The following is a 15,300-nucleotide window of genomic DNA, read 5'->3' as shown; positions in this document are numbered from 1 at the left end:
AAGATATGATAACGTGTTAAATGTTGTCGGAAGCGAGACGGGTAAGAGCACGAGTGAGCACAACGTAGGAAAGATTGCTGAGAGGCGGAAAGTAGAAGAGCAGAAGCCAGTGTGGAGGGTTATCAGAGCAACTGGTGAAGAAACGCCGTGAGGGGGGTTCAAGACTGCGTGTTCATGATAAAGCCTTCTTATCAAGGCGCTGCGTCTCAAAAAGCATCTCCGAGGGTAGGCAGTTGGATGTAGAATGGAACAGGAGCCTCGGAGTGGCGAAGGTAGCGCTTCAAGATGGGAACGATCAGATCTCTTGAAGGGCTAAAGCATTTTTGAGATGGGCCTCGAATCCTTGTCGAACAGGCTTAGACAATGAACCATGTTGGATCTCATAGCACTGCGAGAAATGGCATTGGCGAAGGATTGCGGCAAAGACAGGTGATGTGTTGGCGGGCACATGAACCGAGTCGTAGACATATTCGGCTCTGGACAAGAGCTTGACCCAGTCGTCTTGATAGACGTTAGGAAGCACTGTATTTGTCGTGCTGGAATGGTATTTGCTCGCTCTGCATCTTTCTGAAATAGGCGTTAGACCGATGTGCTTCGACAACAAAATCGATATGCCCAAGGAATGCCTTCCAGAGCAAGCAGTCAAAGACTGAGTGACGATCAGAGACAGTTTCAAATGGCATGCCCTGCCCTACGGAAAATTTGGACCGGCAGATTACCGGCGGAAATTACCAGAAGAATACCAGCGGAATACCGGCGGAAAATCCCTAACCTCGCAGGCGCAGCATTACCAGCAGACTACCAGCAGACTACCGGCAGACTACCGGCGGAAATAAGCACGCCTTTACCAGAGTCAACCGGAAGATTACCAGAGGATACCACCTGCCAGCGGGTGAGCTCAATAGATGCTGTAGCGACAGTAGGTGTAGCAACTAGACCATCTACGACACACTACAGACGTGCTGCCGCTTTCTTGGCCTTCTTGGCAGACTTGCGCGCCTTTTTTGCTTGTGATGCTGCAGTCTTGGCCTTGGTCATAGTAGTGCTGCCTTGCTCAGCGTCCTGTGCTCTGCGTGATAGCTTTGATGTTCTTCCAGACTAGAAATGCATCGGTAGTATGTCATGGTAGGAATAGCAGAAGTGCATACCTTGCGAGACGAGGAGGTGGATCGATCTTTGCTTGACTTCTGGCCACTGGTCAGTCTTATAACATCAAAGATGGGACGGACTTGCCTTGGGAACATGCGCATTCTTGTTTGCTTGACGCTACATCTTGTTAGCCAATGTTTTCTCCGCATGATAGGCCCACATTGTGCTGAGACGAAGTTGGCTGCAACTGTATATGTTAGTGAGGTACATCAGGCAAAAGGAGAAACCCACAACTCTCGATGCAGCCTCGTCAATATCATCGTCTTCAGAGAGGACGGAAGCGGGTGTCTCGCAGCGAGTGTTCTCGTCATCGACGCGAGCAGATGACGCTCCATGGACAACGTCGTGCGCGTTGCTGAGGTCATCGTCTTGGGAAGAAGCAGCAGCAGTAGTCTTCCCTCTGTAGACTTTCGCTTTGCGCGTCTGTGGGTGCGTCAGTCAAGAGCTTGCAAGGTACAGGGACACTCTCACCGCTTCATTCACCACCTTCGCGTGGTGCTGACAGATGGTCAAGGCAATCCAGTGTCCATGAGCTCGTTCCAGGACAGGGAAGGCCTTTTCCAACTTGTGGATGACTGTCTGAAGCTTCCCGACGTTGCGGTGGCGCCAGGTGACCGTCTTACCTTGCGCATCGACTACGATCTGGTGGGTATTCATCAGGTACCGTGTGTGTGCCGTGATGGTGTTCCATGTGGCATCGCGTAATGGCGTTCGTGGCCAGAGTCCCATGGCGAGTCGTAGTGTCTTTGTAGAGGGACTTTCGGTTCTAGAGACACCATGCGACGTGCGCTTGGATCTTAATGGTATAGCGATTCGCTCAATTGATCCTGCGAGCATGTTGTAGTCGTCCAGACTGTCTGAGGGAGACTCCTCTTCCTATCTAGGTCAGTCGTAGGTATCGAGTTTGTGGCGTGCACTGCTCACGCGAGTAGAGGAGGACATGTCTTGATAGAGTGATGGAGCAGTCTGAGATCCTACAGGCTCGCGCGTGTGTCAACTCAAGGACAGTGAGGTGTTGTCTACAAGCAGCAAGACGGTGCAGGGCAGATGCGTGTGCTGGTCATCCCATCTCGTCCTGAAGTGGCAAGGCAGGCAGGAAAGGAGCAAAACGCCAAAGTCAACGACTCCAAAGATCCACTAGCGCTACACTCTTTCAGTATTGAGTCGAGGAAAGCCATACATCTCGCATGATCACCAGAAGTACCAAAAGGTACTTGGCGAGTCGCTCGTTTGGAGCCCGTACCGGACGATCAAAGCGCTCCGCAAATTGGTCCATCTCGCTCCACAAAAGTTGCCTTGCTGTGTCAATGACTGCATGGCTTTTCCGCAGCAAACTGGAACTCCAGCAGACGGCTTGTGCCCTTGTTGTTCAGCGTCAATTTGGCGGTTGGAAGTCAATGCTGACGGCGATTCTGTCCAGGTACCGGTAGCAACTTACTTCTACTTTCCTCTCACAAATCGGCTACTGCTTGAAATGGCTTGCTCGGTCAGCAGTCGAGAGATGCAAGAGTATACTGCTGAAGCTACCGGCGGGCAAAATAGTGGACAAGTTTTTGACTTTTGGTCCTCCAAGCACTTTAAACGTTTGCGAAAGACAGGCTACTTTGGGGACCCTCGAGAGCTGGCTCTTTCATTCAGCACAGATGGCGTAAACTTGACCAAGCAAAGAGATTATTCGATCTGGCCTGGTGTTGTGACCAACAACAATTACCCGCCCAATACCAGGTTCCAAAAGCCTATGATTGTGTTTCTTATCCCTGGACCAAAAGAACCCCGCGACATGCATTCGTTTTGGTACCCCATGATTCAGGAGCTGCAATGTTTGTCAAATGGCGTCGAGGCTTGGGATGGTTTTCGTGAGGAATCATTTACTCTCAAGGCCCATCTTACCATCGTGACTGGGGATATGCCAGCTATTGCCAAGATGATGCAATTCAAAGGCGCGAATGGGCGAAGTCCCTGCCGTCTTTGCCGAATTCAAGCGGATCAGACGGCTGCGAGTAGACACATGTACTTTCCCCTCAAAGAGCGCCAATTTGTCAAAGCACGATTCGCAACTATCGACCACTCACGCCAAATTGCATTGAGGCGCGATGTACGCAAGGAAATTGATCTTGTCAACTCCGCACGCGATGATCAGACTGAGAAGGACCATGGTATCAAGGGCAGATCTGTTTTTCTCGCTTTACCAACAGTACATTTCTCTGACTCCTTTGGCTTGGATGTGATGCATCTTTTCTCCAATCAAGCCAGACACATGTGGTCTCTTTGGTTGAAATCAGAACTGTTGTCAAGGTCAGACGCTGAGCAGATCGGCAGAGAGATGGCCAATGCAGGCTCTTCAGTGCCTGTGGCGGTTGCTCGCAAGCCGCGAGATATTTCTGCCCACTTTCGGAGTTTCAAAGCATCCCAATGGTATGATTTCATTCTGATATGGAGTCCCATTCTCCTGAACGGCAGACTACCACAATTTCTTCTTGATGGCTGGCTTGTTTTTGTTGAAGCTGTGCGCCGGTCTCTCAAAGTTCGGCTCCAACAGTCGCAGATTGATGAAATTGAAGAGCTCTTTCGCCAATATGTGGAGCATGTCGAGGTAGAGTACCTCTCGGATGTCAGCACATCTCTGAGCGTGTGCACCTCGCAGCTGCATTCTCTTCTTCACGTGGCCCACTATATACGCTCGCCAGGACCTACTTTTGTCTTCTGGCAATTTGCAACTGGACGCTTCATCGGCACGCTGGACGCCATGGTCACGTCAAAAAGCAAACCGTTCGTAACCTTGCAAAACTGCCTAGAAAAACAGGAACTTTTCAGGTATGTGCTCTTGCTGGACAATGGAAAGGCACTTGGCAACGACGCCGCTCAGATCTCTTCAAGTGTTCCCCCTGTCATTATTAAAGGGCAACCCAAGGTGCGTTCACTAAATAGCCAACAGACGGCTCTGCTTGCAAATTGGTACACCAACAATGGCATTGCTCAACGTTCCCGACCACTTGGTCCGGACTACTCAGTCAAAATGTGGGAACGATGCGAAGTGGCTAGTCGTCAGGGCACCACTAAGACCTTCATCGTCAAGTGTGCTGCAACAAGCAGTTCGAAAGACTTCCGTTCACGAAGCAAGGTCGCGTTCAGTGAGCCGACGCATGAAGCCCCTGAGGTTGACGACAATGCCATAGTGAGCTATGGGGAAGTTCTCTATCTGTTTGAACACGATAGCAGGCATTTTGCGATCATCAAGGTCTTGAAGACCAGATTGTCGTGCGGCGCAAAGTCTCTCAGCAAGCAAGGACATATATTGCAGGTCATTGTGCCATTTTGCCGTCTTCTTGGACCAATTGGCCTATTTGGGAGAACAGAGCTTGACAAGAAAAGAGCGGGCAAGCTGCTTAAGCGAAAACGACGCTTACGAGAGCAGAAGCACTCTTTATGGATAGCTGAGGGCTATCGAATCCAGTATAGATAGCTTCTAGATTTGATTATGAGCGGATGTTGGCCTCTGTTCACTTGATAACAGTGATTGACTTGTGTGTTGTCTGCCTTTTAGCGTAGCTCAGTGATCCGCCTCTCCATATCCGCTGGTTTTCCTCCGGTGTGCAAGTTTGGAAGTCGGTTGGCTCCGGTAATCCGCCGTGCTTGGAAAATTTCTCACGGTAATCCGCCGGTTGGCTCTGGTACACTCCGGTAAATTTTCCGTAGGGCTGGTAAGTGTAATTTCTATCCATAAGCACCGCTGCGGAGCCTAATGAATGAAATGTGCCATTTTGGTGAGGCGACCAACGACAACGAGGTTGGAGTCACAAGATTCAGAGGCTTATAGCTTGACAGTGAACTCCAGCGAGATAGAAGACCGCCGGCTTTCTGGAATAGGCAGAGCTTGCAAGAAGCGATGATGCCTATGGTGCGATACTTTGGTGCGAGCACATGTGTCGCAGGTCGCAATGTATTCCCGGATATAAACGCGCATCGACGGCCGGTAGTATTGCTCGAGGGAAAAGGTTGAGACGGTTGAAGGTCTTGGCTGGACACCGATCACCGGAGATAGGCGAGTATGGTGTTAATGGAGGAAAGCTAGCTTGAGAGCAGCGTTTGAAGGGCTGTACACACGATTTTTGTAACACAGAAGACCGTTGTCAAGATTACAAGGTTGTTCAGCAGTGTAATTTGACCTTTCAGCTGAGCGCGTGGTTATAGACAACGTGCTAAGGTAGTAAGCGCAGTTGAAGAGCGGGATGTGATAGAGCCGTGATGAGCTGCCAGAGCATGTGGTGTGGAGTAGTCGGATGCGAAGGTTCAGGCTGCGTGTTCGTTACAAACTGGCACGACGTTGTAGCAGGTGTCGATGAGCTAGATGCTGAGAACATCGATCGAGAGACTTCGTGAAGTGAACGAAACAAATGCGCGAAATGACGTTGGCAGAGTCTAGAGGAGCGGCTTTGTGCTCAACAGGCAAGTGACTTATGTGCTCCTTGTACGAGGCCGGGAACTGGATCACGGAGGCAGGCCAGACGATACTAGGACTGTATTTGGCGAGCCAAACGATGCTGATCATGAGGTCGAAGCCAGAGAGCTCAGCGACGATGAAGGGATGCATATGATTCTTTTGGTGGCTACCGCGCCGATGGTCATGCAGGGAGGAGCCGTGTCTTGAGAGGCTGACACGACTTCTTTACCCGAATAGCCTTTTAACCAGATCACGCTGTCGAGGATCACAATTGCGCTTATGAAGCTACTCAAAGCACCGGTGTTCAGACGGGCAAACCAGTTCAGAGAGTCTTCATTATGGGAGATGGTGACTGGCAAGAAGTTAGATCTGTGACTGTCACTACAGTACGGGCAGAGCTCGTCACACAGGGCCACAGGCGTTGATCTCGACGCACGCTTCTGCAGCTGAGCGGAGCGGAGCCAGGGGTCGAGCAGGGCCAGTATCGAACCCGCACCTCGTCAATGAGCTTGATGAAGAAACAATATTGTCACAAGTCAGGAGTGATGCGTCTGATGACGCGGAATTCTACTTAAACGACAAGCTGAGCAAGCGTACGGAGTCACCCTCGGCCATATCGTCGAGCTTCAAGGTGTCTGCAGTTACAGCTTGTAGACCCTTTGCCTCTGGCTGTCAACCGAATTCTTTCTACCAATGCATTCGGGAATCCTCGCACTCTGAAAGGGAGTCACTTCTCAAGGAGCATGAACAACGTGCCCCTTCCCACGAACTAGCATATACGCACATTTGCGGCTACTATCGCTGTCTGCAGCTGATAAATGGACCAATGACATCAATTTTCAGGGCCTATAAAATGAGCTCACGCCGCATCACATGCCTATATGCGCCCATCGTGCATGACAATTGCAAGCTTGAAGCTGCCGTGTTGACTTGTTTTTCTCTCCTGAAAAGAACACTATGCAAAAAATTGCTCTTCACTTGCACTGCCTTGCAACATTTGCACCATTACATCCATTCGCGCTACAGTATATTGCGCTTCAACTCAGGCGGCCGCTTCAAACCAGGCCTGTTGTTAGTCTTCGTATTGCTCTTCCCCTTACTGTCATCATTCACGCCTAAGCCTGGTCTGGGTCGCTACAGGAAGGCCAAAAGACAGCAAAAGTGGGGTGAAGCCAGCTCTAGGCGAAAGAGATCTGGGTGAAGGTTAGCAAGAAGAGAAAGGAGCGCAAGCAGCGTGTTCCCGACAACGAGCTCCCAAAATGCTATCAAATGCAAATTTCAATCATGAAGACAATCAAACAGCCTTTTACCACGCGGAAGGATTGCGACAATCAATGCTCGAACCTTTACCGGCGTTGCATCTCAGGTCACATTAAAACATCGTCAGGAGGTTGCGTTAGAGCGCCTCCATGTGTTGATGGCAGGAGTTTTTCTGCCAAGATCCCACCTGGCACGGGCACTAATCCCGACACCTGTCAATCGTGGCGCTGCACCAAGCTGATTTGCTCATGTTCTGCACAAGCGACATTTTGACGAATAAAGCAGCCACCGGAGAATAGACTGGACGATTTGGCAAGGTATGGTGTGAGTCGAGAGGTGGCTCTCGGTGACCCTGACCAATTTCACAAAGGAATCAACAATATATGGAACTTCTACAATTGTCTCCCAGTTTTTTTGATTCCGAAGCTTCTCGATCAAGGCAATCCACCTTGGCAGCGAGACAGAAATAAAAATGCTCAGTTTACGATATTGAGGGACCACCCTTGCACAGAAGTCGCTGGTGAGAAAGATTGCTCGTGCCTGAAGGACGTGCCTACGAGCGGTGACAGATGGTGCAAAGTCAGTGCGGAGAAGCAGGACGCACCTCATGCCGATCAATACAGTCAGGATTCTTGTCGTAACGCAGACCGGAATCACCCGTTTGATCTCAATAAGCTGCCAGTGAAGATAATCAAAGCTACCAGGGTATGGCAGACCACTTCGATGGAATCCGAGAAGCTGAAGCAAACAACTCACGACTTGATACGTCATTACACACCGCTGTTAGTGCTCGGAACGACCTGAACGATCAACAGGGATTCGAGCCCATGCAACAGTATTCAGCTGGTCCTGGTCATCCCGCCCACTTTGACAATGTAGCCCATTTCCACTGGCATATGGGTGGCTCCGAAAACGACCCTCAGACCAAATACGCGGAGAATCGCATCAGGCCCAGTGCATGGATGGCGACGATGACTCATCCTGGCCCGCACCTGGTCAGCAAGCGCTTGACCTAGCTCAATATCCCTTCTGCTACGACACACCCGATGGCAAACGCAATTGTGGATACGTGTAGTTTCGACTTTGTCGCCATGTCATGAGCTCTTTGACCAGATGTTGACTAGCCGCGCGAGTCTCTAATTTATTCATACGCATTTATAACTCCAATTCATATTCCAGATTGCTTTTCATGACAAAATGCAATCCATCATCAGCTCGAACATAGATATTGGAAGAAAGGAACAGCTAGAAAGGGAAGGCGCTTGTAATAAAGTCCGGATTTGAACAGATGTAGGTGTTGATGATAGACAAGGCAGCCGAAGGCTCTTTTTCCAACTTTATTTAGCTTGAGCGAGGGAACTGTCAGTGAAGGGAAACAGAAGAGCAGGAGCCGACATAGAGAGAACAGGTTTGTGAGATAGTGAAAAAAATGCAGCAGGAGACAGCATGGTGAATGTTGTCAACGAGTAAGAGCACGAGAACAAAACGTGATGAGTGTTGGCGCAAGCGAGACAGGTAATGCTCGATGAAATGCAACGTGACAGAAATTGTTGAGAGGCGGAAGGTAGAAGAACGGAAGTCAGTGTTGTGGGTCGCCAGAGCAATTCGAGAAAAGCTGCCGTGTGCGTGGTCCAGAACTGCGTGATCATTACGGATTCTTCTCATCGAGGCGCTGCGTCTGGAAGTACACCTTTATGTTCAGGCAATGGGACGTAGATGGGAGTAGAGGCATTGACTTGGCGAAAGTGAAGCTTCAGGACGATAACGATCAGCGAAGATCTTCTGAAAGGCGAAAGGCTCGGAAATCCTTGAGATGAGCCTTGAATCCGTGTCAAACAAGCTTGGTTAGGCTTTTGGCCTTTAACCATGTCGTAGCTAGTAGTACTGCGATGACTGATATTAGCGAAGAGCAGTCGACAAAGAAAGCCGTTGTCTTGATGAGCGCATAAATTGAGTTGTATGCAAATTCGGCTGTGGGCAAGAGCTTGACCCAAGACCCAAGTATCCTGCTCGGCTTTAGTGGAACGACGGAAGCATTGCTCTAAAGTTGCATTTGATCGCCCTGCTTGACCAACCACTCAAGGGTGATAGGTGGTAGACATTTGCGCTTTGACAACAGGGTCGTGCTTTGACAATGGGGTCGAAGTGGCCAAGAAATGCTTTTCAGAACAAGCAGACAACGGCTGAGCTGCGGTCACAGACAGTATCGAGTGGATTACCATAGTAGGTGAAGGTCCTTCCCTTGAACACCGCTGCGAAGCCTGCTCCGTCGGTTGCCTCATGATAAGAAATGGAAAGAGCTAGACCCGATCACGCAAACATCGCAATCAGTTAGCTGTCATCCGCTTACCGTCAATCAGGTTATGAGCCTTGGTGAGGCGATCGACGACGAAGAGGTTGTAGTCGAGAAATTTGGAAAGCGATAGCTGGACGATGCAATAGCGAGATAGAAGACCAAGGAGTCTCTAGAATAGGCAAAGATTGCGAGAAGCCATAAGACTTTTAGCTAGATGCTTTAGTAAGAGCACATGTGTCGCAAGTCGCAATGTAAACCTCAACATGAGCGCGCATCGACGGCCAATAGTACCTTCGAGGGAGAAGGTTGGAGATTTTGGCAACACTTCAAGGACCAGCATAGGCAAATGGTGGTGCAGCTGGAAGAGAGTTAGTTTGAGAGCAGCGTCTGAAGTGCTTTTCACACCATTTTTGTAAAAGTGAAGACCGTTGTCAAAAGAATAAGTTTGTTCAGCAGCATTATCTGACGTTCCAGGAGCTGATCAGGGCGAACGGCTTGAAGTCGAAAGACAAAGAGGACGGGTTGACGCCGAGGGACACTACTCAAGAGCGTTGAGAGCGTTGGCAAGGACTGACAGATGCCAAGTCGTTACAAACGTCTAGGATCAGCGCGTCCGAGAGATACGCTGCAATGATGCGAGCGCGAAAGACAGTGTCCCGGAACCTGGGACTCGACAACAAAATAGTGATATGCCTTGGAGTTGACAAGGTCCTCGCGATGGCTGAGTGTATCAGGTCTGCCTTTTTGAGCACCAGGCCGATCAATGATGTTGTGGTTGAATCTGACATGACGAAGGGAGGAGGACCTCGATTTTTGATTAGAATGGCGTTGAGGCTGCGATAGTCGATGAACAAGTGTAGGGATTCTTCCTTGTTCTTCCCGACAAAAAAGGCAGTTGCGCTAACTGGACTCTTGGAGACAAAGGATTCTGCGAGCTTCAATGGTTCATTGAAGTATTCCTTGAGGACTTGCGACTTCTGTACACTCATAGATTGAAGTGCGCTCGCTGGAGGCGACGGTATCGGAAGTAGAAGAACTCGTGATCGTCGGAGGCGTGGTTGGGGAATTCGAAGCCTTGACCTTGGATTGAAAAGGAAGATAGACCTGATATTTGCCAAGAAACGCGCCTGAAGAATCCTACTCGAGGTCGTAGTAGATCTCGATGAGCTTGATGCTGAGAATGTCGATCGAGAGTCTTCGCTGAGATTTCGAACATTTGAGCAACATTATGTCGATTTGTATGACGTTGGCACCATCTGGAGGAGCGTCATTGTGCAGATCAGGCGATTGAACGATGTGTGCTTTACACGAGGCTGGAAACTGGATGGTGGAGGCAAGCCAGACGAGGACAGGATTGTATTTTGTAAGTCACATGGTGCCGAGTATGAGGTCGAAGCCGCAGAGCTCTGCGACGACAAAGAGATGGTATTCTTGATGACAACCGATGGCTATGCAGAGAGGAGGCGTGACTTTCAGAGGCAGACTCAATTTCTTTACTCATTGAGCCTCTCAGCTGGATCGTGCTGTCGAGGGATATGGATGAGAAGCACCCTCGGTTTACACAAGCTGCTTTGCTGCGCTGATGAAGGCAACATGAAGCACTGGAGTCCAGAAGGGCAAACGGGTCAAGGGAGCTTTCCAGGGGAGATAGTGACTGGCAAGAAACCGAAGGCTTTGCGGATGAGACGAAAGAGGAGGGGCTCAGGAGGTGGAGACACTGGAGAGGTCGAAAACAGACGGAGACAGAAGGCAGAAGCAGCACAGGAAGTTCAGAGTCCTGAATGGCTCGGCCCACAGATTCTCTATTGCTCCTAGGGAGTGTCTCAAGCTTGGCTATTTTTGGGAGTCCTCGAATTTGTGACTTTCGTCTAATCCCGCACCCCTTCAGCATATAGATGAGCTTCGAGATCCTGCGGGGTCCAATGTCGGGCTCAGAATGTGGCTCTTGATGGGCACTGACTTCAGGAAACACTCCAGAAGTCGAGATTTGGTGAGCTGCAGCGTTGTCCTCTAGGTGACTAGGCACTTTTGGCTCAGAGAGTATACGATGTGATCTCCGAATAGGTCTGACAGAACAGTGATGGTGTCAAGCCCGCTCCTCATCGTTGAGAATGATAAAAAGAGGATATTGATCGCGCTTCAAGTGTTCGCGTTTCAAGAGTGGTGCGTCTGATGATGCATGACTCCACTTTGACGACCTAGTGAGCAAGCGTAGGGTAATTATCCTCGGCCGTGTCGTCAAGCTTGAACAAGAGCTCCTCAATGTGATGAACATGTGGACTTGCTCCTGATTGGCAGCTCACTTCATTGCCTGCTGATTCGAAAGTTGCTCCCAACTCCGGTATTTTGTATCTACCTGTCAGCTATTCAGCTTTCCCTCGCACACACGCTGTTCAAAGCTCAACGATTGGCCTCGCCTCGCAGCTTTGATCAATCCAGGTTTGAAACCCTCGCTCTGCTTTCCCTCTTCTTTGTCTGTGTTTTTCCTCAAGCTTTTGCGTGCTCCGGCTACTATTCGCAAGACACTCTCTTCCTCGGACCTAGTAGACACAAGAAGACATCCTACTGCTGTTTTGATTGTTGTTTTACAATTTATCATCTACGCCTGCGTCTCCACTCAAGACCTGTACACAACAGAATCACTCCCTTTGTCTTGCTGTCCGCCTATTCACTTCACTTGGCGTCAAGATTCAAAGTTGTGAACAAAAGACCGCATCTGGATTGCCCAGTCAGAACCAAGAATTGGGCAAAATACTAGGGCAGGGACTTACTGCGGTCTCCTCTGCAAGCTTTGTTGAGGCTGCAACAGGTAAAGAATGAATGAGCAGAACTGTGGCGAGATTGCTTGTGCTGCAGACAAGACTTGGATAGTGATCCAGGTGTTGATGACAGATTGTAAACTGAGCAACAAACAGCACAAGGCTTTCTTCTTATGTTTACCAGGCTTGGTCAGAAGAACGTATGGCAAGAAATGGGATAAGACCATAGTTGTCGACATAAGTTGATCAGAGCTGCGAGATGAGATAGATATGGAGCATCCGACATCGTGGTGAGGAGCGGGTTAGGTCGAAGTGAAATTTGCGATTGAGAAAGCTGAACAAGCAGGCAATGTAGCGAGCTGCCAAATGAGGAGATCAAGTCTGCGTGTCCATAACAGAAGATATCGAGACTTAAGTAATCAGCAGCTTACGAGGATGCGCACGGCTTGAGGCTGACTCAGAATATTGCCGCTCAAATCCAAAGGTTGGAGAAGGTTGGAATGAACTTGGCAAAACGTCAAGTTCTGAGAGTCTGACTTCTTTTTGAATTAACTTAAAGTCATTGAGATATCTAGCAGGGCCCCTTCTCCTGCAGGCTTCATGGTCTGGGATGTGCTTTGTTTCATTCTGTTTGGCAATTGAAGCGTCTTAGTTTGAGAGAGCCAGTGATTGCCTTTTCAGGGGTGTCATGTGACGACAAAGTGTGCTCAATGCACTGCACATGCAGTTCTTTGTAATTGCGGGATGTTGTGCTCATTGCACTGCACACGCAGCTTTTTGCACCCACGGGATGCTTCATTTGTCGCAATTGCGATTGCTGCTTTGTCGCAAAGGACACGTTTGAACTATTGCCAACAGCTATCGAAGTCCTGATCATCGCTTGCTTCCTCATGTCGCACATCAATTCATTTGCTCAGTGGTCTTCATTCATTGTCTTCTATTGCTTGTTGCTCTTGCCAACTCCATGCTTCGATGGCGCTGCCAGTGCAGTGAGGACAAAAGGTGGAGGATCTAAGTCGAAATCTCCCGCCACCGAGCAAGCGACTGCATCTGGTGGTGCTGCTCAGGGCGCGCCGGAAGGAGGGGAGATAGAAAGGATTTCTAGATTCCAAGGCGCAGCTATCGCGTTGGATAAAAGTGGTACATTTTGCTATCGATTATCGGTGCCGTTCAAGCGTGTGTTTTCCCTAACGCCCAAGCAAGATTGTGAAACGAAATGTTCCACCGAAATTCAAAACTGGAGATCGGGCACTCTCCTTGCCATGTATCCATCTGGACAATACAAAAGTGTCGTACTCGGGAAGCTGTGCCTTCAAAACAGGCTTTTCCAAGTTACCAGTTCCGAACAGGCGACAAAATCCGGCACTTGTCCAGCAGGCCCACATTCTTCAGCTCAATGTTCCTCGGCTGGGCTCGAGCCAGCTGCACGGACAATTTGCACCTGCTACACGCAACTAGTCGCGACTCGAATAAGGCAACTATCGGCAACAACGCTGCCGAATCTTGCGACAAGGAAAAAGTTCTACGAGCCTTACAAGCCCATCTTGGAGGCTGCCGATGCAGAGAAAGTCAAATCACTGACTTATAACTGTCTTCCTCACAATTTCATCAAAAGCATATCTGGGCAGTGGAAACTTGACACCAACCATCATAAGATTGAGATCAAACATAACGTTCTCTGCAGCGTGCCGCAACCTGATGAGAACGAATGTTCGTGCACACACGGCACAGACGGGTCTGGATGCCGTTTGACTCGCCTAAGGTACGTGCCAGATATGAATGAAGCTGCTGCTGAAGAAGAAGAAGGAATGCAGGATGATTATACTCAGCAGCTGGCCTGCGGGACAGACCCCAATGGACAACCACCTGTGCCATACCTTTGAGTTCAACGATTGGTTGGATGCGAAGACCAGAAGCGAGATAGAGTTCACCAGCATATTTACAATTTCAATTTCAATTTCGTCGAGTGCCAGTAGTGATATGCCTTCATTCATTGCCTTGTGGAGTCTAGGGCAGGCAAGGAGATCTCATGGTAAACGGCAATGGGCATTGACATTGCCACCCTTTGGCACCTTTGCGACATGCCTGCCCGTCCATCTCGCGAAATTGTGAAGAAACTTGCACTCTCTCAAGCAGCGACATCGCTCGACCCCAAAGAAGCAGCCATGCGGCCTTTGACAGAGACAGAGACACGGACGCTGTTTGAAAAGCTTGCGCAGTACATTGGACGCAATATCACACACCTCATTGATCGTCCGGAGGATCCACATTGCTTCCGGATACAAAAAGATCGATGCTACTATGTCAGTGAGCGCATCATGAAGGTCGCTACGAGTGTCGCAAGGGAGAACTTGGTCGTATGTTGCATGCGTGTAAACAAGAACTGAAAGACTGACAGTAGGCACTGGGCACACCATTGGGCAAATTCACAAAGACTGGCAAGTTTCGATTGCATGTCACGGCGCTGGATGTGATCGCACGACATGCCAAGTATAGAATCTGGGTCAAGGCGAACGGCGAGATGCCATATCTCTATGGCAATCATGTTCTCAAGGCGCACGTTGGCCGCATCTCTGAAGATACACCTGAACATCAAGGCGTGGTGATCTTCTCAATGAATGATGCGCCGCTTGGCTTTGGCGTCACGGCCCGGTCAACGGTAGATTCTCGCAAGTTGCAGCCGACAGACGTTGTTGCCTTCCATCAGACTGATCTCGGCGAGTTCCTCAGAGATGAGAGCGTAAGGATTGTCTTTATTCAGTTTCAATTGACTAACAGATAGACCTTGTTTTGAAGCTGCTACGAAGCTTCCATCAGCATGCATAGCGTATCATTGTCTTTCGCCTCTGTGTTCCTCTCGACACACATCAAGTGAACTGTGTCTCACACTGCCGTGTCAAGACTGACTGGCACTACGCCGACCCTATTCCCGCGGCGCCTGAAGCTTCTTTGGCCCAACGATGCCGTACCTCCCGATAACAAGATCCGCACAATGTATTCGCCAGTTTAGGTTGTCCACACGCCGAGCAGTTGTTGATGTTGAGTTTATCCTTCAGCCCTTTTGTAGCTGATCGCATGCGCGTCTTGCTATGTGTCGTCTTTTTCTTGGGGACTGCGCGAAGGACAGAATCCCACAGGTCGTGTAGAATCGTTGTAGAGATGCCGAGGGCGAGTGCTGCCGCGAGAGAAGCGGGTCTCGCATGTCTTTGTGTCAATGGATCTCTTGCTGTTGGCCGCCGGTCGAAGCAGATGGATGCGACACGAGTGACGATGCTGCGAGATATAGAAGCGCTTGACTGAAGTGCTAGACTAGCCATGCCTGCTTCACACAGGCGACAGGACAGATGGTTTCTGTCTTTTTGTCGTCTTGGTCGCTGCAAATTTGGACGACGACG

General features: G+C 49.7%; 6 protein-coding genes across 6 annotated transcripts; 3 read left to right on the top strand and 3 right to left on the bottom strand.

Moving 5' to 3' along the window:
• Positions 1 to 951: 951 nt before the first annotated feature.
• On the bottom strand, positions 952 to 1,878 carry BCR37DRAFT_377646 (uncharacterized protein; the record flags this gene model as incomplete). The annotated part of the gene is made up of 4 exons (XM_040868866.1): positions 952 to 1,098; positions 1,149 to 1,290; positions 1,381 to 1,547; positions 1,621 to 1,878. The coding sequence occupies 4 exons, from the start codon at positions 1,876 to 1,878 to the stop codon at positions 952 to 954; spliced, it is 714 nt and encodes a 237-aa protein (XP_040726615.1).
• Positions 1,879 to 3,016: 1,138 nt separating this feature from the next.
• On the top strand, positions 3,017 to 3,754 carry BCR37DRAFT_332475 (uncharacterized protein; the record flags this gene model as incomplete). The annotated part of the gene is made up of 1 exon (XM_040867062.1): positions 3,017 to 3,754. A coding segment is annotated over one exon (738 nt), but the record flags the coding sequence as incomplete, so codon positions are not given.
• Positions 3,755 to 4,244: 490 nt separating this feature from the next.
• On the top strand, positions 4,245 to 4,644 carry BCR37DRAFT_377622 (uncharacterized protein). Its single transcript, XM_040868865.1, has 2 exons — positions 4,245 to 4,339; positions 4,366 to 4,644. The coding sequence occupies exons 1-2, from the start codon at positions 4,332 to 4,334 to the stop codon at positions 4,610 to 4,612; spliced, it is 255 nt and encodes an 84-aa protein (XP_040726613.1). The 5' UTR covers positions 4,245 to 4,331; the 3' UTR covers positions 4,613 to 4,644.
• Positions 4,645 to 13,582: 8,938 nt separating this feature from the next.
• Positions 13,583 to 13,972, bottom strand: BCR37DRAFT_377611 (uncharacterized protein). Its single transcript, XM_040868864.1, has one exon. It carries the CDS (start codon positions 13,897 to 13,899, stop codon positions 13,663 to 13,665), a length of 237 nt encoding a protein of 78 aa, XP_040726612.1. The 5' UTR covers positions 13,900 to 13,972; the 3' UTR covers positions 13,583 to 13,662.
• Positions 13,973 to 14,070: 98 nt separating this feature from the next.
• On the top strand, positions 14,071 to 14,687 carry BCR37DRAFT_345218 (RNA-binding protein; the record flags this gene model as incomplete). The annotated part of the gene is made up of 2 exons (XM_040867609.1): positions 14,071 to 14,262; positions 14,307 to 14,687. 2 exons carry the CDS (start codon positions 14,071 to 14,073, stop codon positions 14,685 to 14,687), a joined length of 573 nt encoding a protein of 190 aa, XP_040726611.1.
• Positions 14,648 to 15,290, bottom strand: BCR37DRAFT_377608 (uncharacterized protein). Its single transcript, XM_040868863.1, has one exon. The coding sequence runs from the start codon at positions 15,220 to 15,222 to the stop codon at positions 14,818 to 14,820; it is 405 nt and encodes a 134-aa protein (XP_040726610.1). The 5' UTR covers positions 15,223 to 15,290; the 3' UTR covers positions 14,648 to 14,817.
• Positions 15,291 to 15,300: the final 10 nt, after the last annotated feature.

Source organism: Protomyces lactucae-debilis (assembly GCF_002105105.1).
Source record: "Protomyces lactucae-debilis strain 12-1054 chromosome Unknown BCR37scaffold_5, whole genome shotgun sequence".
NCBI lineage: Eukaryota > Fungi > Ascomycota > Taphrinomycetes > Taphrinales > Protomycetaceae > Protomyces > Protomyces lactucae-debilis.
Note: the sequence above shows the minus strand (reverse complement) of the source record. Positions and strands in the feature narration are given on the sequence as shown.